Genomic DNA, 24447 nt, shown 5'->3' with positions numbered 1-24447 from the left:
TGATGCCTGGTACCCAGTAGTTATTACATGAATTGGTTGCTTGAATAAATGAATAGTGATTTTGTAGCTCTATTAGCATTTATGTCAATATTTTTGTATACATATCTCTCTTCTCCTAAAGAGGAGCTCCTCGAAAGCAAGATTATAGTCTTGTATTTGTGTCTTCTGAGTCTAGTCTAAAGAGATACTCAACCAAAAAGCTGCACAACTAAGGAAACAATCAACAAAACTAAAAGGCAGCCTATGGGATGGGAGAAGATATGTGCAAATGACATATCAGATACAGGGTGAGTATCCAAAATCTATACAGAACTTATCAAATTTAACACCCAAAAAACAAAAAATCCAGTGAAGAAATGGGCAGAAGACATGAATAGACACTTTTCCAAAGAAGACATCCAGATGGCCCAACAGACACATGAAAAGATGTTTAATATCACTCATCATCAGGGAAGTACAAATCAAAACTACAATAAGATATCACCTCTCATGTTTCAGACTGGCTAAAATTAACAACACAGGAAACAACAGATGTTGGTGAGAATGTGGAGAAAGGGGAACCCTCTTACACTGCTGGTGGGAATGGAAACTGGTGCAACCACTCTGGAAAACAGTATGGAGATTTCTCAAAAATTCCTCAAAAAGTTAAAAATAGAACTACTCTATTTTGATATATATTTGATGAATACAATATATATGTATACACATAATCATGAATACTTGGGGCACCTGGGTGGCTTAGTCGGTTGATCATCTGGCTCTTGAATTTGGCTCAGGTCATGATCCCAGGATCATGGGATCGAACCCTGTGTCAGGCTCTGTGCCAAGCGCGGAGTCTGCTTAAGATTCTCTCTCTCTCCCCTCCTCTGCCCCTCTCCCCAGCTCTCTCTCTCTGTCTAAATAAAACAAAGAGAGAGAGAAAAAAAAAGAAAGAAGAAAAAAGGAATGTATAATTGAAATTTGTAACAACATGGATGGAACTAGAGTATATTATGCTAAGTGAAATAAGTCAGCCAGAGAAAGCCAAATACCATATGATTTCACTCACAGCTGTAATTTAAGAAACAAAACAGATGAACATAGGGGAAAAGGAAAAAAAACAGAGAGGGAGGCAAACTGTAAGGGACTCTTAACTATAGAGAACAAACTGAGGTTTGATGGAGGGAGTTGGGTGGGGGGAATGGGCTAAATGGGTTGGGCATTAAGGAGGGCACTTGTCAAGGAGCGCCTGGGTGGCTCAGTTGGTTGGGCATCTGACTTCGGCTCAGGTCATGATCTCATGGTTCGTGAGTTTGGGCCCCGTGTCACAGCTCAGAGCCCGAAGCCTGTTTCACATTCTGCGTCTCCCTCTGTCTCTGCCCCTCCCCCACTCACACGGTCTCTCTCAAAAATAAATAAACATTAAAAAAAATTAAAAAAAAAAAGGACGGCACTTGTCATGAGCTCTGGGTGTTATATGTAAGTGATTAATCATTAAATTCTACTCTTGAAACAAATATTATACTATATGTATAGAATAGAATTTAAATAAAACTAGAATTTAAATAAAAATTTAAATAAAAATTGAAAAAAGTGATATTCAACTATTTAGTGCTAAGTGAATTAATTCCACCCAGATGCTGCAACATTGTTTCACTGACACAAACACTCCAGCATAAAATGGGAGTGTCCTCAAATGAATATAATGGAGAAAGAGGGAAGATCCCAGGACTTACTTGAGAATAGTTTTTCCTATTTCTGTCTAAAGAAATTTTTTGTTCATTTGAATTTTTACATTACTTTTTCATGTTTATGTGCCTTATATTGTTAGTTATTTCCATGTTGACTGGCCTGTATCCAAAACTTGAAACTTTGATCCCACTCCAGCCAACTCCAGCCTCTCTCCAAAAACAGGATAGATCTTGGTACAGATGAGATGCTAGAATTCAGTGGCATTTCCCTTAGCAAACAAAAATCCAAGATGATACTGTTTACCAGACTAGATCAGAGTGCAAAGAAAGCACTTGGAAAGTTTATTAAAACGCACTGATATGCAGACAGTCTAAATCAATGAGAGTAAGCTACATTTTTGCTTTATACTGTAGGTTGCACAGAGAAATCTAAATTTTAGTAATCCTGCTAGGAGGGTGATTTGAGAAACTCTGGACTAGATCATAAGACTGAAGAGTTCAAAGACGATGTTTTATGCATCCTTGCATTGTCAGTGCCTATGCCTGACACATAATTGGTGTTTACATTCTCCCTGGAAATATAGATGTCTATGCTCCCTAGAGAATCTGGTTTTGGTGACATATTTTCTTTTGTTAAACTTTTTCTGCCTCAGAATTCATTTTCTAGTGTTTCTTATCCTATGCTTTGGCTTGGCCTCAATAGAAATTCAGTCTATTGGCTTATATTTAATAAGAGTCTTCTTTATGCCATTAGCAACTTCCAATATCACTTAACATATCTGAATTGTTTATTAAGAAGCCAGCTGAAACACAAAAAAATTAGACAAAGTCCTATAGCCACTGGGACCCAATCCAAGTTGCTTAGTGATAAATGAATAAACATTGAATCCGCTCATTTACAAATAAATAAAGAATCTAGATTTTGTCCTTCAGATTACTCAGTCATAAATTGAGTTGTGTTCAAAAATAAATTTTATTTCAAGCTATATGATTTTTTATTACCTCTCCTAAAATACTTTATTCACTATTGTATTAAAATGAGAAATCTCTAAAAATCTGCCACAAAACTGAACAGAAATTGAAACAATGGTGGTCTCTAAAAATAAGTGGAGGGGTGCCTGGGTGTCTGAGTCAGTTAAGCATCCGACTTTGGCTCAGGTCATGATGTCATGGTTCGTGAGTTGGAGCCCTGTTTGGGTGAGCTCGAGCCCTGCCTGTGTGGGACTCTCTCTCTCTTCCTCTCTCTCTGCTCCTCACTCATTCATGCCCTTTCTCTCTCTCAAAAATAAAAATAAAAATAAAAATATGTGGAGTAAAACAACAAAAGGCCACTTTCACTGCCCAAATGAACATATTTTAATATGATAGTTTTTGTTTACGTTGCCATTATAAAATATAAACTTAACTTTTTTACAGGTTTTTATAGTTCTTAAACACTGTGTGTCTGAGGAGCGCCACGTAGCCGTGGAAAAAGACCAAGTGTATGCTGCCAAAGTGGAAAACAAGTGGCACAGGGTGCTTTTAAAAGGAATCCTGACCAATGGATTGGTGTCTGTGTATGAGCTGGACTACGGCAAGCACGAGCTAGTCAACATAAGAAAAGTACAGCCGTTAGTGGACATGTTCAGAAAGCTGCCATTCCAAGCAGTCACAGTTCAACTTGCAGGGGTCAAGTGCAACCAGTGATCTGAGGAGATGTAGACTATAAAATTAGATGTAGACTATAAAAATTTTAGTATCATAGTACTATAGAAATTTTAATATCTTAATTTTCTTTATCAGAAAGTTGCCACACTCTTAAGGATTTTTCTTTTTAAAAAAATTATGTTAGTGGGGCACTCCACTAACTCTTGGTTTTGGCTCAGGTCATAAACTCCCAGCTTCATGGGTTCGAGCCCCACATCAGGCTCAGTGCTGACAGTGTGGAGCCTGCTTGGAATTCTCTCTCTCCCCCACCTCTCTCTCTGCCCCTCCCCCACTCGTGCACACGCTCTCTCTCTCTCTCTCTCTCTAAAATAAACTTAAAAAACTATTTTAGAATACATGAACAATGTTTTCTTGCTGTAAAACATCATAATAGCACAATCTAATTACATTTTACAAAGCTTTTTATGTGGTACCAACTGAACTATCCCATTTTTATCAATTCTGTGTAATATTTTGTGGTATGGGTAAACCATAATTTATTTAATCATTCCCCTATTGATAGACATATAAGTTGTATCTATTTTCTCTCTTTTTTAATTAAAATTTTTTAAATTAAGTTTATTTATTTATTTTGAGAAAGAGACAGAGAGAGAGAGAGAGAGAGAGAGACAGAATGAGTGGGGGAGGGGCAGAGAAAGAGGAGACAGAATCTCAAGCAGGCTCCTGTGCTGCCAGTGCAGAGCCTGGCACAGGGCTTGAATTTGTGAGATCATGACTTGAGCTGAAACCAAGAGTCAGATGCTTAACCAACTGAGCCACCCAGGCACTCCCAATTTTTCTCTTATAAAATCAGTACTTCAATAAATTTCCCCCATCATTGATCGTTATAGTCATGCTCACTGTTTCTTTTACATAATAGATAAAAGTTGACATAGAATTTTTTGGTTGACATTTTGAATTTTAATTAACACCATTAAATTGTCTCTCCAAGAGATGATACCATTTCTGTACTATCACCAACAACATATGAGAGGGTCTATTTCTTTCTTTTTTAATGTTCATTTATTTATTTTGAGAGAGAGAGCATGCCTGAACATATATGCAAGTACATAGGGGGTATGGGTAGAGAGTGGGAGAGAGAGAATCCCAAGCAGGCTCCTCGCTGTCAGTGCAGAGCCTGACTTGGGCTTTATCTCACGAAACCTGAGATCATGACCTGATCTGAAATCAAGAGCTAGAAGCCCAATCAACTAAGCCACCCAGGCGCCGTGAGAGGGTCTATTTCTTTATATATCGTAAAATGCAAATTGTTACACAACTTTTTTTCTTCATTTTGATGAAAAATAGGATCCTTAATTATTATGTTAATTTTATTTTCTTATTTGTAGTGCTCTTCACATTTTCAAATGATTATTATCCATTTATAGTTTTGCTTTCGTTCACACGCTTTGCCCAATTTGAAATTTAGTTGTCTCTTCTTTGGTAGATGCTTCCTATCCTGGAATTAATGTTTCGTTGGTTATATATGCTAAAGTATTTTCTAATATATTGTTCATAGAACAGAAGTATTTTTATGATATTGATCTCATATTTTCTCTTGCTGGTTTCTGTTTTTAGTGTTCCTTATGAATTCCTTTCTCTCTCTGAAAGTATAAATATATACTTCTATAATTTTCCTAGAATTTTGAGTTTTATGTTTGGCACTTTACAAAATCTGGAAAAGATTTTGTGTATAATGAAACACAGGATTTATTTATTTATTTATTTATTTTGACAGACCATTATCCAAGTACTAGTTTACTGACTATAAATTTTTCTTTCTTTCTTTCTTTTTTTTTTTTTTTTTTTTTTTTGAGAGAGAGAGCATGAGTGAGCAAGGGGCAGAGAGTGAGAGAGAGAGAGGGAGAGAGAGAGAGAGAGATGGAGAATCCCACAAGGGGCAAAGAGAAAGGGAGAGAGAAAAGAATCCTGAAATGCGGCTCTAGCTCACAAACCATGAGACCATGACCTGACCAGAAGTCAGATGCTTACCAGACTGAATCACCCAGGTGCCCCTAGTCTATACATTTTCAACTAACTTAAATGCTATATGTTTTACAAACTAAATTCCACAGGTTACAGAGTTCCCTTTCTGGAATCTCCAATTCATACCTGATATCTATGTAAGTATAGTCCTGCTTTATTATACTTGCTGGCTCTTATGTAACCTTATTTCTTATCTATTTGTGATTTTGATTGTAAGCTCATGTTCACTGGAACTTTCTCTTTGGGATTTTATTGAGGCCCCAGTTGAAGTTATATGCCTCCAGAGAGGATTTATATTTTGCTTCTACTAGTCATTTACCAACTTGGATCCACTAAAAATTAACATTAAATGTTAATATCTGTAATATAAATAAAAGTAATGAACCAAATGTTCTGATACCATCTCCCACAGTGCAGTATGTCAGCATTAGGAATGGAGAATAAAGAAATTTAATCAGTGAGTCAAAAGTATTGTGACCTGATGGTATAAAATAGTTGGAGGTGCTGTATTGAATTCTTCTCTGATGTATATGAAAAGTAATGTTGTAACCAAGTCCCCAGAGAATGATTATATATACACTAATAATCTGGAAGTATCTAGAATGTTAAGTGCTGAAATATTATAACAAATAAACTATTAAACAGAATGAGTTTGGTAAGAATGGATTTTTTTTTTTTTTTACAACTGGTCCTGTGTCTTAGGCAATACAAAGTTTTTGGTAGTCTTTACGATTCCTGAGACCCTCTGGCTAGGACTTTGTGTACTCTTCTAATTGAGGCGTCGTATAGTATTTCATCAATTTGGAAGTTGCAAATAAAGAATCCTAACTGTGACATGCAGAATTTATTCATAGAATATTATTTTAGCCCCATCCCCATATTTATAGATGTGGATAAAAAGTCAAATATAGAAACATGTAGCTCTTCACAAAGAGGAAGTTTCATGTGCTATTATTATTTGTGTTTCACATTTATTATTAATATGTTGTTATTCTTATAATTCATCATGGACACTATATATTTTAAAGGGCATGTGGAGCTGCATTAATCAGGATTAAGAAGTTATGATTATAAGTATACTTAATTTTGATTTCAAGTAAATAAGGTATTTTTAATATTAAATATCCATAAAAATTATACAGAGAAAATACACATTTTTAATAAAAGTATTTGGCTCAAAACCTAAAAATACAAAAACATTACAAATTTCATCTACCTTGAAAATTGGATTTAAAAAAATTGTTAATTAGACAATACACTTAGTGGTATTTCCCCCTCTTCCCATATCTGGGGATATCTAGAGCAGAGGATTGCCCCTAGAATGTTAATTTTCTATCATGGTGAAAAATAGCCAAATATTTCATTCCTTCAGTTTTGTAAACATTGTTAAAACATGTCAGTGAACATTTTAATCAACTCTGAAAGAATAAAACTCAAGTGTTCCCTTTTCATATAAACCTGACATCTTTCTTAATCTGGCAGCTGAGTGTAATTAATCTGAATTGTTTTACTCCCAGTTTAGAATCTAGAAGTTTCTCTTATCCCATCTCATGGAGATATTGAATTGAATTTATTCAATTTTTTATTGAATTTATTGACATTTATTGAATTGCTAACCATCAAACATATGAAAGGACTCCTATTCCCCCTACCCCACCCCAGATTCCTTCCTTTCAATGCCTCCTCATGATTTTGCTAGATCTACCTGGAATTTTGACCCTTCCTTCTCAGTAAATATTTGCTGAATTTATGGATGTTGTTACTGCTTCTACTCTGTGTTTGTTTCTGACACCAAAAAACAGCTCTTTCATATTCTAGCTACTTCTCAAAATCTTCATAGAACTGCTTTATTCTTTTTTTCATTCTCTTCTTGCATTTCTTCCTCCATTCCTGTTTCTGTCTCTGTCCCTTTCACTTCCTTCCTCCTTCTCTCTTCCTCTCTCTCTCTCTCACTCTTGCTTCCTTATTTCCTTCTTCCCTTTCCATCAAAATCATTGCCTCAAAGTAATGTGTTCTCTTAGTCACGTGTTAATCCTTAGTGACAGGGTGTTTTATCCTTAAACTCAGCTAGGATTGCATCACCAACACCTGTCATTAAACTTGTCCAGTATGGACCTACTGCATTCGTGAACCTCTAACGTTGTCTTTATTTTGGAACACTGATGGTCATATGAGCTGTGCCAACCTGGATAAACACATTGAATCATAAACTCAGTTTAAGATGCAGGGTTCTTGTGTTTCACCTTTGTACTAACATTCTAATTTCAAACCTATTAGGTAATTCTCAAGTCCCTTGCCCTAGAATAACCAATTCTTTGTTTGGCTCCCATGTATAGACTCCCAGCTCTTCAGCCAGCCCTGTCATTCTCCCTGAACTCCTTGCCTCCTGTCTGGGTCTGTCCTCTGGAGACAGAATAGAGCAATAAATATGCCCCAAATGTGCAAGGCACATATTGAGGAACAAAAGGAGGAATAGTTTCATAACTTGGCATTGGAGACAGTGGTAAGGTATCAGGGGTTTATTGATGTATATCTTTCCTCTGCTTCAAGGAACTGCATAGAAACTAGCAATACAGTTGTTCCAATTATGAGGAAGAAGATCACCTAGGGAGGATTCTGCCCCAAATTTTCCCGAATATATTTGTCTTGAGCACATCAAAAATATGGCTCTGTGTGCTTTTAGGAATGAAGGAAAAGGGAAAATACTTTATGTAAGTCTTAGTTTAAATGTCACATTTTTGTTGTGTCTGATCATGGCTATTCTAATTGAAAATGCAAACCTCCACCATGCCCCACCCTATCACAGTCTGTAGTTTCTATGGTACTTATTACTTTCTGGTAAGTAATTTACTTCTGAACTCTTTTTATTGTTCATGGTGTGTTTCTGTCTGTTATAGTACAAGCTACACAAAAGCAGAGCTTTTCTTATTTTTCTCTTTTTTTTTTTGTCTGTTTTATTCTTTGATGTCCCCAAGCACTTAGACTAGTACCTGGCAGACTTAGGCACTCGATAAATATTTACTGAATGAATAAATGGACAAATAAAAATACCACATCAAAAATATTCTCTATGAATAGATATACATTCTGATTCTATAATTAGAATATTTAAAAAATAACAGTTCTTTCCAGTTGCAAGGAAGGAAAATGAATGAATGAGTTTCAAGAGGGACATTTATATTTGTTGCTCTCTTTCTTTGATGGCATCGTGCTTTAAAATTAAGTATGACCATACATAAGCTCAAAATGAGTTCCTGGGATTTTTATTATTAATCAACAGAAATTTTCCAGCATTCCAAGGTGCTGATTTATAGCTTCCATGTGAAAGACCTCATGAATAGACCTTTCATTACAATTTCCTCAGAATAGCAAACTCCCAGCTGCCCCTTCCAGTAGAACCCATGATTTAACTCTGGAATTTGTTTTGACTCACTGACTATAAAAGCAACTAACAGGAACATGTGGGAGTCATTGTAAACTGCAGGTAAAACCCACTTTAAGAGAGAGAAACACCCCCAAACTGAGTAAACAGATGAAACATATCATATCATATCATATCAATCAATCATATCATATCATATGACAAAAGGATTCTTCACTTTGTAAAGGGCATTACCTCAGAATTACTTTAAACTCTACTTCACTGACAACATTTCTACTAATGAAAAGTCTCCTATGTGAATGAAAATAACATGGCTTGTTTTACAGGAGATTGTCTGGGGCATGAAGGAAGGTATGGATGGGTAAGGAAGCAAGTCTGGAAGCAGAAGACTGGGTTGGGAGTCTTGGGTCCATGGTGGTGTTTGTCCAGAGACTAAGTCTAAAGCCTGTTGTCTGAGTCTCATTAGAAAGAACAATCAGTCAGAGCTGAACAAGTGGTGTTGATGGCCTTCACCAGGGTGGCTTTGTGACTAAATGTCTGACTTATTTACAGGTTTTCAAACAAAGCCCCTTTTTATTAAAGGAACAGTTCTGTTAATTTTAAAGTATCCACTTACTGCATTTCATTTAACTGTGTTGACTTTAGGTATTAAGAAAATGGTGTGCATCCTCACCTGTAAGGATTCATATTCCCAAGAAAATTAAGCCCTACAAAAGATGTTATGGAGGGGCACCTGGGTGGCTCAGTCGGTTGAGCGACCGACTTCGGCTCAGGTCATGATCTCACGGCTTTTGAGTTTGAGCCCCGCATGGGGCTCTGTGCTGACAGCTCAGAGCCTGGAGCCTGCTTCGGATTCTGTGTCTCCCTCTCTCTCTGCCCCTCCCTGCTCATGTTCTGTCTCTCTCTCTCTGTCAAAAATAAATAAACATTTTTTTAAAAAAAGATGTTATGGAAAAATGCATAGATATATCTGTTCCTATGATAGTAGCATTGTTTTTAAATATGCTGAAAAGGGAACACAGGCGAAACTATTTTTTTCTTTATCACTAGGAAATACCATAGAAAGGAGACTATCACCACCTCTTGAAGGCAATCTTTTTAATATGTGGATTATTGCTACTGATTTGTTTATTTTACAAACATGGATTATCTTTACACCAATTCACATACATTTTAATTAAGATAAATTTGCAGAGAAAGGTTAACTTAAAATGAACAACCAGCATCTGAACTTCTTCCTATGAAAAGGGTAGATAAATTATTTGGAGAAATGACATCTGCTAAATTTGGGCTGTCCATAATGGTGACTATTTACATTTAAATTAATTAGGATTCAATAAAATTAACAAGTTGCTTAGTTGCACTGGCTATTTTTCAAGTGCTTAATAGCCACCAGTGGTTAGTGGCTGGTGCTCAGCACATTGGGCATATGGAACACTTTTATAATACAGAAAATATTTCTCTAAAATGTCTGATTTTAAATGAAAAAAAATAAGATATCTAAACAACAATAGTTGACACACAAATACATATACTGCACATCCATCAGTATTTCAGAAACATTAATAGCTGAAAAGATCCCACTACTCAGAGAGTAGTAGAAAATTAAAACAAAACAAAACAAAACAGGACCCTCAGTTTGATATGTAAAATCTACCAAGGAAGATGAATGGCCATTACAAGAATAAAGAATGAATCTGCTTTAATGGAATAGAATAAAAAGAGAAAACAGCAGGTAATTTCTATAGTTTATTACAAAAGCCTTGAAAGAATGACTTTAATGTATATTTTATCTGTCAGCATTTTACATGTTGATGGCTAAGAAGATTAATATTAAACTTATGATTTAGGGAATAAAAGTGAAAAGTAGGTAATTGTCCCATTAAAACATTTAGACTTGATGAACATTAACCAATCACCTATTCTATGTGAAGCATCCTTTGATTCAGAATTTTTCTGCAGAAAAAATAAATTTTTACTTTTCATACAGGTGGATCAAACCTAAGTAGATCAAACCATGTAAATCAGTATCTAAGACTCCCAATAATCACTTTCCAGTTTAACTGGTTTTTAGATATCTAAAGGAAATTTCACAGACATTTTATATCACTGTGGTACCATTAATCAAAACCATTTATATTAATTTATTTTTTCTCTTGTATCTATTACATCACCCAGATTTGTCAAATTCTGGATTTTTCATGCTTGACATTTAATTTCAAATGAGCCAAGTCTTCCTTAGCATCATTGGAACAGCTAACAATTAGAATACATCCCAGAGAAAATGTGAATGGAATGCACCAACATGCACATGAAGCACTGTGATTTATTTGACACAAATATATTGGTAAGGAAAGTGTAGAAAGAAATCTGGGGGAATCCCAGTGCCTTTCTGTGCAGATACCCAGGACCTGCAGCTGAGGATAAGGGGCAGGAACTAATCCACAGCCATTGCTATTCTTGAGTCCTGAGATGCATCCTTTGATCAATTTATGTGGATTTTACTAAACTCTAGGAAGGCAGGACATTGGGTAGCTACACTGTAATGATTTTTTTAAGTTTCATTTTAAGATTCTACTGTTTATGAAAGAGCTCTAAATAAATATTGCCTTCAAGTATGAAACTCTTGAGACTCCTTAAGATGTTTAGTATTTGAGGCCATCACAATCACTCGTATAATCACATACTCTGACATATTTGTTACCACATTTTATTCAGATGCACAAGTTTGTCTTCTTGGAATAAATTCTCTTTGCAGTAGAAGAGCAACATCGATACACTTTTTAGTTGTGTAGGTTTTGTCAAGCTTATTATAAAGCCTATCGAAGCTAACTGTCTGCATTCAAAGGGTTCATAATCGTCCCATCTAAGGTAGAAATTTTGGGCACCATGGAAGAATTAACAGGATCCCATAATGAAAGAAATTTCTTTCTTTTACAAGTAGTGACACATAGAAATATAGTTCTTGTGCCTTGTACAGATAAAAGTAAAGTTAGCTGCTGTGTTCATCCCTAGCACAGTACTCACAACCTGTGTTTTTCAGGTTAGCTCTTGATACTTTCAAATACTGGGAAATTTAAATTTGAGGTCACTCTTAAATTTAAGTCATATCTTGATACTCAATAATGATTACCTTCCAGAATATCTTTTTAAGTGTGTAAAATAAAGAGGCTTTGAAAATCTCTGCATGAGAACCTAAGAAAACACAGGACAGAAGCGAGGCAGGTTGAGTGAAGGTTTTTGCCTCATGTAACACCGGTCAGTTTGCCAACCTCATATGTGCCTCCCTATGGTAAGATCTCGGCATCATCCGAACATAAATCATCCCTAAAAATTCCCTTTCCTGGCCTCTGCTAATCTAATTCTTTTGCATTCAGCCGAGTGCTCCTAAAGTTTAATCACAAGCCTGAAATACATGGAATAAATTCCTTAAGATTGATACTAATCATATGAGGATATCGACTGGGCATACAAAAATGAACTGCAAATGAAAACTAGAAATTGAGATCCCAAATTACCTGTATTTAGAAATCCATGTCCATCCAGTTCATCATTAGCAAACTCCCCTTTATTCTTCCCACACTCACCTCCCACTCCAAATTACAATACTTAACCAATCGGGATCAGAATGGGCTGAATCATATGTAAATTATCCAGAGGGGCCTAGCTTAAAGTTTCTTAAATTTTAATGTGCACATGAATCATCTGAGGATTTTGTTAAAATGCAGATTATTGTTTGATAGGGCTGGTGTGGGGCCCAAAGTTCTGCATTTCTTTTTTTTTTTTTTAAATTTTTTTTAACGTTTATTTATTTTTTTTGGGACAGAGAGAGACAGAGCATGAACGGGGTAGGGGCAGAGAGAGAGGGAGACACAGAATCGGAAGCAGGCTCCAGGCTCCGAGCCATCAGCCCAGAGCCTGAGGCGGGGCTCGAACTCACGGACCGTGAGATCGTGACCTGAGCTGCAGTCGGATGCTTAACCGACTGAGCCACCCAGGCGCCCCCAAAGTTCTGCATTTCTAATATGCCTTCAGATGATGCTGATACTCTGATTCACAGAGGACACTTTGAATAGCAAAGTTTTTTTTTTAAGTTTATTTATTTTGAAAGAGAGAGAGAGAAAGCACACAACCACAGGGGAAGGGCAGACAGAGAGAAAAATTCCCAAGCAGACTCTGCACAGTCAGCACAGAGACTGACTTAGGACTCAATCTCACTTACAGTGAGATCATGACCTGAGCCGAAATCAAGAGTAGGACACTTAACTGACTGCCACCCAGGCATCCTAATAGCAAGGTTTTAAAGGAGAGCATTATTGGCTTTCCCAAATTGTGAACTGCCTATTATATTCCACACTGCTGATGTTGACTGGAAACTTGACAGTAATGTATATATATATGTGTATGCACACACACACACACACACACACACACACACACGTGAAATGACATTCTAAAAGCTATACTAATCATGATCTTTAACAAATATCACAAATAGTATAATATGCATTACTTGGCTAAAATGGAAAAATCCAGAATGTCACTAATCAGAAATGATAAATGGTATCTGTATTTTCCAATAAATTATTTATACTTTGCACTTCTGTCATAGTTGAAAATTATATTAATAGTGCAATTTCTAACATATGAGCTATTAACTTTTTAATGACATTTGTAAAACATTAATCAAATTTATGAGGTTTTCTCCTAAATTATGACACTCTCATGTCACTTTGTATTCCAAATTCATTAAGCACATTTAGTTTAATTGCCTGAAAAAAGAGATGCTGAAGGCATTTTTATTTTTCTTTAATTTTGCCGCTGACAGTAACTTATATTTTATCCTTTTATTATCCCACAGACACAGACACAAATATGTTTCCTTTCTTTCACAAAAGGAAAAGTCAGATGATGGTCAAATGCATTGTTCAAAAAGCCTAATACTGAAAATGCTTTTTGTACTGGTTTAAAAATCAATTAAATCTATTTAGTTTTAAAAATTAAAGCAAATAGAGATAGAAGCATTTAATTATACTACCATTTTTCCTAAATTGTGTTTCTTGAGCTATATTCTCTCATTTTTTTTCTTATTTATTTTTAAAACGAAGCTTTTATATATTCTTATTAACACTTACGTTGTACAATATATGATCCCAAGTAATCACATCAAAATATTGTGCTAACCTTCCAAGATGTGGCTGTGACTGCTTTCAGGTGACATCTTGTCAAAAGATGTTTCCTCGCCTTTCTTGTCTGAATCATTCACAGAATCATCGGACTGGCTCCCAGGGTGACTCTTAAATTTTGGTGAACATAAACTTCTCTCAATTTCCACTTCCTGTTAGAAGACATTAAAGGGATACATGTTAAAAGCTATCAGTGGGAAACAGATGTGGTTTTCAGGGGGTTTAGAAGGCAATGATGAGAGAGGAGGGGTGTTCCTATGAGTGATGTTTTCTAATATGCTCCGGGTAAAATTTTGATAACTTAGCCAAGAACTGCAAACATATATCTGACACATAGTTTACTTTCCTGCCACTAGTTCCACTTCTGAATTAGCTTTCCTTTCATGTGGCTTTTTTTTTTCTCTCATAAAAGACAGAAAGTGGAAATAAGGGTCACAATACAATGTAATATATGTTAATAGATGCAACTTCCTAAGACATGAGAAATGTCCATGAGGGACTTCAAAAAAAAATAGCAAAATATTGACATCATATGCTTAAGACAGAAGGAAATGAGTTTTTTTTTAATGTCATGCTCACCCTGTAATGATAATCTTAGTAATTACAGAGCTCCCAAATTACCAACCCATTTAGCCACCATATAGTAAGTACAGTTTGGCAATTCATAAAGATTGTGAAATTACTTCTTTGAGATAGTAATTTAACATCAAAGAGAGAAACATTTCACAAAGGAAAAAGGATAAAGTGTATTTCAAATACAGGAAGCTAGTGTTCCTTATTTTATGGATTAAGTAATATAATATAAAACAAACCAAGTCAATCAGACCATTTTGCACAAAAAATGGTAAAAAGCTAATAAATGATCTAAGACAGCTCAAGAAGCAAAAGTGTATATATATATATATATATATATATATATATATATATATATAAATCAAGTAATATACTGAAAATTGTCTCAATATCTACTCATAAGTTTTATACTTTTGTATATGAAGTTATATTTTAAAAAAAAAATTTAACATTTATTCATTTTTTGAGAGTGAATGAGACAGTGTGAGTTGGGGAGGGGCAGAGAGAGTGGGAGACACAGAATCAGAAGCAGGCTCTAGGTTCTGAGCTGTCAGCACAGAGCCCAATGAGGGGCTTGAACTCAACGGACCGGACCGCAAGATCATGACCTGAGCTGATGTCAGATGCTTAACTGACTGAGCCACCCAGGCGCCCCTGAAGTTATATTTTCTAAACAGCAGCAATTCAAATAATGATGTGCTGAATTGCTCTTCACTTTTTTTACTTTTAAAATACACTGAAAGAATAAGTTTGAGAAACAGCTAAAAACTCTAGAACATTTCTTAGAGTCGATACATTTTCTATGTCTATGATATGAATGAAAAGGCAAGGGTTTTGGAAAGAACCTCTTAGCATGCTTATGTTTTTTCATTTTCATACCCACTTACATATATATTATCAAATCAAATATATATATATATATATATATCAATGTATAATTAGACAATAGTGGTATGCATTTAATCATCTCATCTTCAAATACCTCCCAAATATATGATGCATACTATCTTCATTACTGTGAACCTAAACTGAAACTAAAAACATTCACAGGAGAAAAACAGGGAAAAAGGAGTTTCCTTTATTTCAGGGCATTGCCCTTAACATTTGTGCTTTCAACTATTATAAAAAACCCAAAGGTTCATAACTGTAGTGATGTTTATGCTGTTGAAACACAATTGCAGACATGCATGGCATGAGTATGAGCTCTAAGCTTAGCTAGTGAACATGCAGAGTCCTCACCTAGTTCATTCTGGTATCCTCTCCTGCTGTCATGTAAAGTGATTGCTAAGAAATGGTTACAGTATCCATCTGCTTTTGTTTTAGCAATTTAACCCAACTCCTAGCATTAGCAAAAATAAAATAAGATAAATAAAGAGAAAATGAAGATGCCTAAAAGTAGTGACTCCTGTTCAGAAAATTTTTGTTTTGACAAAAGATGGAATGCTAAATATAGTCCATGGACACGACTGATGACATGAAAAGATCACCTTTCTGTTTCATACAGAAATATAGATTTTGATGAAGTGGTTGAAGCAAATATCTCAGCCAGTGATGACACTAACTTCTGCTATATTGGTATTCTCAACTTCAAATTCACAAACACCAAGAGTGCATCATATACTGAGGTGGTAAAAGACCCCAGAGCCAGTCAACACGTGAACGCAGTAGACCTGTTCCTAAGCCTCGACCTTCAAATCCAAGTGATTCTGTGGCAAGTTCCTTAGAATAAGTTCCTTCTGTCAAGTGGTAAGGACGGGTCTGTGTAGGGACATAAAAGATCTTCTTAGACGAGGTTGAATTGAGCTGTCTCTAATCACAGCAGTGATCTGCTTTAATCTTTTTAATCTGTTTTATGCACTGTTTCCACAAAGGATTTACTTTGAGTAAAAATCTACAGGCTTAAACAAATACAAAAAACCATCCTTTTAGAGTTAAAATATGTAGCAGTTAATGATGGAAAACTTATATTTAAGCCTCCCCTTCACTGTTTATTAAGCTGTGTGGCCTTGTTCTCGTTACTTGATGTATCTAAGTTTTCTCATATGTTATGAAAAGAGTTTAGTCACTAAATGTCTAACATGGTAGCTTCCAGTCTAGTGAGGGAGACAAAGAGTAATACAGCACATAAATCAATGTAAATATGCAACTACACACAGGTCAGAAAAGAAAGACATATAAATGTTGAGTGCCTCAAATGGGGGAACCAAACTACTGAGCAAGGTCTTGCAAAACTCCCCTGGAGAAAAGATCTTCAGCTGATATTTGAAGGAAAAATGGGGCTTAACTGAGTGAAGAACTTTTCAGGTGGAGAGAACAACATATGCAAATGCTCTACATTGGGAGGTAGTTCAGTGGATAGAAATGGGGCTGAAGCATGGAGCCTGAAAGAGAACAAGATGCTGGATGACTTGTAGGAGTAGGTAGAAGCTAGAATACGAAGGATCTGGAGGGCCATATTAACTATTGTGGTCTTAGTCAAATAGGGAATTACTGAAAAATGTTACACAAGTGTATAAGTATATGTATGTGTATACGTGTGTGCATATGCACACATGACATAATCAAGCCTGCAGTGTGAAAATCTCAGTCTACCTCTGGAGCAGTTTTTCTCAACACTGGCATCATTGATATTCTGAACCAAATAATTCTTTGTTATGGGGGCCTATTCTATGCATTGTAGGATGTTTAACAGCATTCCTTGTTTCTACCCACTAGATGCCAATAGCACTGCCCCCCATAGTCATGACAATCAAAAGTGTGTTCAGATATTGCCAAATCTTGTGCAGAGAGCAAAGTCACCCCTGGTTGAGAGCACACTGTTCTAGAGTAGGCTAGACTGAAGGAAGGTCAAACTATACATGGGAAGATCAGTGAGAAGCCTATAATAGTGTTCCAGGCAAGCAATGCCCATTCTGGTCAGAGTGGTGATGGAAATAGAAAGGAGTGAACTAAGTTTAAGGCCCTGATGCAAAACTGACAAGTCAGGTAATGGATTGAATCTAAGGCGAGAGAAAGAGAGAGAGAGAGAGAGAGAGAGCAAATATTTAATTTTTCCTTCTGACAAATACATGAAAGGGATTGCAGTACCATTAAACAATGTCAGAGCACCCGAAAAAGGCTGGGTTGGGATAAAAGACAGATCATGATTTGGGCATCTACATGTCCAAAAGGCATCTGGATAAGTAGCCTTGAAGCTTAGAGGAGAAGTCCTAACTGAACAAGCAAGTTGTGAGTCACCTGTCTTTTAGTGGTAATTGAAACACAAACAATGGATGTGAATAAACTTGCTTCAATTGTGATAAGAAACAAATCCAGAACCAAGCTCTGAAAAGTTCTGACACTTAATTTTGTGGTAGAGGAGCAGGAGCAGACAAGAAGAAAGAAAAAAATCAGAAGGAAAGGATATCTGTAACAATATTGAACTCTTACTGAGTATAAATTAGGTAAGGACTTAAATATGTCCTTTGAGTTTAACAACATGGATATAAACTGTTGAGCAAAATGGTTTTGGTGGAAGTGAAAAGGTTGGAAGGCAGATTGTAGTGGTGAGGGATTGACTGGGAGACAGTGAGTGCACATAACTTCTTGAATAATTTAGTGTTAAAGTGGAGGCAAGAAATAGAGCAATAACTTCAAAGACATATTTTGTGTAGTTTAGTTTCAAAGGGAGAGACTGCATATGCTGAAAAGCCAACTGGAAGGATTTAGTGAGATGGAGAGGTTGGCTTTACAGAAGAGAGACAGAAAAATAATGATGTAAAATTCCTAAGAGGGGAAAGAAGATGGAACACAAAGCATAGATAGAAACGTAACCCAAAGATAGAGAACATAAGGCATTCCTGTTGTCACTGAGGTGAAGGAAGGTGACATTAATATAGATATTGACAATCTGTATGCTTGGCAGCTTCAAGATAAGTACATTCCAGTCTGATAAGATGTAAGAACTGAGGAAAGTGGGAGGGGTACTTGAAAGGAATTAAGAAAGTTTAATTTCATTGCTGTGGGGAATGGGGAAGTGAAATGAGCAGAGCACTGGAAATGCATTAATGCAGCACTGGGAATCCATTTGGGGTTGGTGATGCAAAAGTTACAGGGCTACCCATACACCTGTGGAGTGACTTTGTTTGAAAATCCTCCACAGTTCTACTTCCGGCGATGAGAAAGTAGAGAACTGACTTCAGCCAGGTACAGGTTTTGTGGGGAAAAAATAAAATGTGTGTTGCAGGGTAGGCTAAGGTGCATATGGGAGGGCAGAAACAAGACAATGTAGGTTACTGTTAAGACAATTCAGAGAATGACTGGGAATGATACACCAAGGAATGTAAGATGGATTAAAAGGGAAGAAAGTAAAGTGTGTGGATTGGAAGACAGATAAAGGATCAATAGACTAGAATCTTGGTGAATTTAAAGACTGCTTATACTGTGAATACTTGGCAAAGCAAACTGGAAAGAGAGGAGACTGAGATGTTTGTTTTAGTGATTTGAGAAGTAGAACAATTGCAATTACTGTGGCCACTGAAATGGAAGCAGAGAGGGTAGAGGAGAAAATCAGGAAACAGGAGAGAACCTAAGAACTGAGAGGCTATGATGGTGTCTCAGGATAATGGCAGAAAAAGACTATGTGTCCACTTTTCTGGTAAACAAGTGAAACTTAACTGAAGTTTAACAAGTAACAGTGATGAAGGGGGAAAAGGGAGAACACCTGACTGGCCTGAGTCTCAAATCAGCTGAGTTTTTAACCCGAGAATGGGAAAGAAATGGGTAGAAAGGACAATGGCCTCAATTTACATGAGGAGGATTCAGGGATAGTGGTGTTTTCCGAGGATAGCCATGTTTCTTTTAAGGCAAGAAGAAGAATTTTGGAGAAGAATTTGAGAGTACAGAGGAGATTGCTGACTGTGGAGAAGTAATGCCAGAAGCACTGATGGAATCTCTGTCTTCAATAATATCTAAACCAATAAAATCTCTCAAAGTCTATAATCTTTTCTAGCTTTAAGACACTTTGGAACCAGGGAAATACGGAAAATTTAAGCTTAAAAGAAAACGAGATTATTCTTCTTTGTTATTTATGTACACTACTTTCTTTAATATAATGTGTAATTATAATCTTAGAAGATCTATATATTTTTTATAATTAGAGAATTGGAAAATGGCAACCTTTACTCACAAGCTAACATTTACTTCACAAGAGATCATGGAGCTATGTAGGATCATCTAAAGTGTTCAGAACATCCTACCAGGTATTTCAAAAGAAAGTGGTTTGCCTTACCTTGTATATTTTTTTCTCTTAGTATGGATCCATGAGTGAAGAGGTCATTGAAGAGGAGGGGGGAGTAAATGATGAGCATGGATTAATAAAATGAAAATGTTTGGACTTGCCTTTATTTAAAATGCTGAGCTAACTCATGTAAATTCCCAGACTCAGTGGGTTCTTGTCTTTAGAGAAATAAAAATGTTGAAATAGGCAAACACAGGAAGTTTTAAGCCAAAATAAAGAGAAGGGCAGAAATAAAGGGAAATTACCAAAATACAAGATATAGGAAAAGAGATCTCATAATGAATTCTGCTGTATTGAGAGAAAAGAAGGACCCCAATCGTGGCTTGAACAATTCATGAATAAACAATCTTCTTGTTCACTCATGCCTTTTGAGTGTTATATTCCCTTTTTCCCAGCTCCTTTCCTTGAAGACTTTACTTCCCCACTCTTTGTACTAAACATACCCTTTGCTTCATAAGCCAACTCAGTGAAGCCTCCTCTATTAAGCTCTTTCAGCCATTTCATTCTATACTAATCTTTCATTCATTCAAAATATTTTTAATATTGAATATGTCTCAACCACTGTTCTGGGCACTGTGAATACAAATTAAGGTGCAGGTTGGGTCCTCAAAAGGCTCATCATCTGGTGGTAGAGAAAGATACACCAATTGAGCCATATAGTACACAAATGAGTGTCTAATAATAAGGAAACATAGGCATCCTGGACATAAAGAAAGAGGATTTCTGGAGGGTATGGTCAGACAAAGCTTCCTGAATCAGAGCTGAATCATGGGCTGGAGATGAACTCCATCCTCTAGGTAACAGGAAACCTTGAAAGTGATGACAAGATTAGATTTATACTTTAGATGGATATATTTGTCAGCTATATGAACAATATATACTAATGAGATAAGATGGCAACATCGTACAGAGTGAATGTAGTAAGGAGTTTATTAAAATTTCCAACTGAGAGACAGAACAAGCCTACAATAGAATATTGATAAAGGGAGTAGAGAGAGAGAAAGCACACTAAAAACGTATGTGGGCATAAAATTAGTAATTTTTAGGATAAACTAATTTGTAGGAGGAGTGGAAAAACTCCAGCATAACTCACAGATATTCTAATTAGATGGCTCTATGAAGTTAATAAAATAAGATGAATCTCTTCCCCAAACCAATCAGTGCCTCCCAGAGGCAAAGGCTAATTTCAGGCTCCCTTCTGGACTCATCACAAGGAGCAAGGTGATCTAGGAGGGATCTGGGACATCATACATACGCCACACCCTCAGTTTGGAGGTAATACTACTCTGGATGGAAGCCACAGGGAGAGCCTCACAAACATATAGTCCTCTGTTCCTCCCAATATACATTTCCCACAGAAAGTGAAACTGAATTTTTCCACAGAAATATTGATAAAGAACAACAGAGTTATCTTGGTTTAAAAATGATGCCAGGGTTTCATTGTTGAAGGTCTGGTAGTGAATGAAGTTTTTGACACGTTAAATATGAGTTTTACATGAGACATCCAGATGAAGATACCCAGGAGGAAGTTAGATTTTTCAAAAGAGAGGTCTGTGCTGGAATGAAAGATTTAGGACTCATTAGCAAGAAGGTGATAGTTGCAATAGTAAGAGTCTATTATATTACCCAATTAGAGTATGTAAAATAAGTGCAGATAGCTGAGAAAAGAAGCTCAGTGGCACTGAAGGGACAGGCAAAGGAAGAACATCTGAGGAGACAATGGAGGAGGAACAGTCAGAGAAACACGGCCACTCGCAGCCCACATGGTGCCTCTGTGTGAGTTAGTAAAGAGATGTCTCTTCCTCAAGACACTTTACTTCGTCAGAAAATTGTCACACTATACTGATTTTGTTAGACAGGAATATGTTACTGCCACCTGCTGGGGAACTGTTCTAATAGATATGCCACTGTACCTTATTTTTGATACGCACCTCTTTCCTTTAGATGTGTGACCCTGAGTAGCTTACCATCTGTAATGTATATGTATACTCTTCAAGGAAAAGCAAAAGCCATTAATGTCATGGATGTAGGACATTTTAAGTACAGCATAGTGTTTAGAGAAAAATAACCAATGGAAAATATTCTCTGGTTTGGGCAATTACGTAGATGTCCTTCAATTACCATAGAAAGAAAACTATATAAGGTAGTTGGTTTAGGAAGGACTGATAATGAACAGAGACAATGACATAAATTCCTATCTTAATCCTGAAGAATTTGAATAATAATAATAATTATAATAATGGCAAAACAACAACAGCTAGAGAGTATTGGACACTCATTACATATTAGGCACTGTTTTAAGCACTTTGCATATATTTCATGCATGTAATCATCATTTCAACTCTATGAAAAGGTCCTATTATACCCATTTTAAAGATGATGAAGCTCAGGCTCGTAGGAGGGGATGGACAAGGGCACAGAAGGTGAGGGTAATATGGAGATGTGTAGGGAGTGGAAAGGAGATCACTGCTTTGAGCCTCAATTGTCTTTCTCATCTCTGAAGAAAGCTCATGATGAGTTATGTGAGGAAAAGCAAAGGGTAGTTTTCTCATAAGACCAAATTTTGGATTCAGAAGGGCAGAGTTCAATGTGAAGCTCCTCAATTTAATAATAAAGTTACCTTGGCCATCTCTTAACATCCTGAACCTCAGGTTCCTTGTCAGAAAAATGAAGACAACTACTGTCTACCCTAGTTTTATAGTACTTTTACAGGGATTGCTGTAAAGCAACAAGAGTAATCCTCACCCACATGCTCATGTGCAAAGTCACTTTCCACTCTCTTGTCAAGAAGTAGTCTATTTCTCTACTTCTTTGAGTCATGATGGTCCTTGTGGTGACTTTCCCCAGTGAATACAGCAGGTATGCTTACAACAGACTACCATGGAGTAAAAGCCATGGAGAATGGGATGAGATGAGATGGGATGGGATGGGATGGGATGGGATGGGATGGGATGAGATGAGGAGAGGAGAGGAGAGGAGAGGAGAGGAGAGGAGAGGAGAGGAGAGGAGAGGAGGCAACACATGCAGATATGCAAATAAAGAATCCCTGCACCAGCTTTCAGCCAAGTCTCTTGGACTGCTCCCTTTCAGAAATCATGACTATGTTTTGAGAAGCTCAAACCACATGGAAAGATCATTTATGGGTGCTCCATTCTATAGCCCCAACTGATTCCCCGGGTCAAAGGAGCATCAGCTACCTGTAGCATGAGTAAGCCATCTTGGCTGTTCATTACTGTAGAGCCTGCAGGTAACTATGGCCCTAGCCCACATTAGATGGAAACTTCACGAAAGGTTCCCAGTAGGAAGTGCCCAGTTGAGTCAAGTCAACTCACACAAACAGGAGAAATAAAATAGAGTCTACTAGGTCACCAAATTTTGGGAGTGGTTTGATATATATATCTCCAGAAAATATTATCCTCACACACTGTATATCCTATTTTTCAGCCTCTCTGGCCCTTAGTTTTCTACTCAGACATAAGAAAACTGGAGAAAAAAATATTCCTTGAAGAAATCATAAAGCCTAGCATTTCTTGAATGTTACTTTGTGGCAAGTGCTCTGCTTTACATACATCCTTTTAATTTAATACTTCTAACAATGCCATGAGGAAGTACCTCTACTTTATAGTGAAGACACTAAGGTTAGAGGGCTTAGTGACTTGCCCAACACCACACAGTAGGAAATGATAAACCTAGGTCTCAGATGCTGGCCTGACTCTAAATTGATATTTTTCATTGCCACATCAACCTGTCTTCCTAGTGTCTGACTGATTGACTGATTGATTGATTGATTATAGTTTGTCCTGGAAACTGAAATAATATGGGTTAGAACTGGATGACAGGTGAAATATCAACTCCCTAACAGCTATAAGTGTGTCTTCCTCCTCCTCATATCTCTCAGCATTATGCTTTATACAGAGTGGGCATTTAAGAAACATGGAGGTGAATTTTCAAAATCTCATGACATTTTACATTTGCATAGCACCAAGGAATGGAAGCAAAAGAAACAGGAAAAAACAGTAATTAGGTGGGGAGATCCTAATGATCAACATGATTACACTCCAGGCACATGTCACCTAACAAGGGACAAATGAAACCACGTGGTTTTGTATCATTGTAACCACAGTTGATAAAGAATTCTAATGTTGGGTTTATCAGCTGGGTCACTGGACTGCCTGATTTCCCAGTAACTTCTCAATAACTTGGCATTTAGAACCTTTTAACATGGTTCCACCAGGTCCCACAGGTGTGCTGGACCATCCCTCTGTGGCTGTTTTCAAACAGCATCTGGTGTTTCCTGAATCATCCCTGCACTTCCTGCTCCTCCTGTGTTCATATGTATTTGTCTAAAGAGCACTCTCCAATGACCACACTTGCCATATTTTTCTATAGAAACTGCAACTGTCTTCACATGAGGTTCAAGGGCCACTTTCTTTAGGAAGCTTTCCCCTAATGCCACAGCTAAAAGTAGTCAATCCCTCCCATGACAGAACTCCTCAAGCATTTGCAGTCTCCTTAGTGCCATTTTCCATTCTGCTTTGTATGCTAGCCATTTCTGACACATCTTGGTTTTCCCATCACACTATTAGCTCATTAAGGACATGCTTTATTCATCTTTATAGCCCACATGGTATCTAATACATTGCTCTCCTTGAACATTGCAGATACTTACTAAATGTTTGTTGAATG

General features: G+C 36.7%; 1 protein-coding gene across 2 annotated transcripts in view; it reads right to left on the bottom strand.

Moving 5' to 3' along the window:
• Nucleotides 1–24447, bottom strand: part of XIRP2 (xin actin binding repeat containing 2) — a 317696-nt gene that overhangs the window by 87378 nt on the left and 205871 nt on the right. For both annotated transcript variants that reach the window (XM_007074620.3, XM_042997292.1), the window contains exon 2: nt 13909–14062. In XM_007074620.3, coding sequence (XP_007074682.2) covers nt 13909–14062 — 154 coding nt within the window. The remainder of the gene's footprint in view (nt 1–13908; nt 14063–24447) is intronic.

The sequence above is a fragment of the Panthera tigris genome, chromosome C1, assembly GCF_018350195.1.
Source record: "Panthera tigris isolate Pti1 chromosome C1, P.tigris_Pti1_mat1.1, whole genome shotgun sequence".
NCBI lineage: Eukaryota > Metazoa > Chordata > Mammalia > Carnivora > Felidae > Panthera > Panthera tigris.
This window is presented reverse-complemented; position numbering and strand designations above follow the sequence as displayed.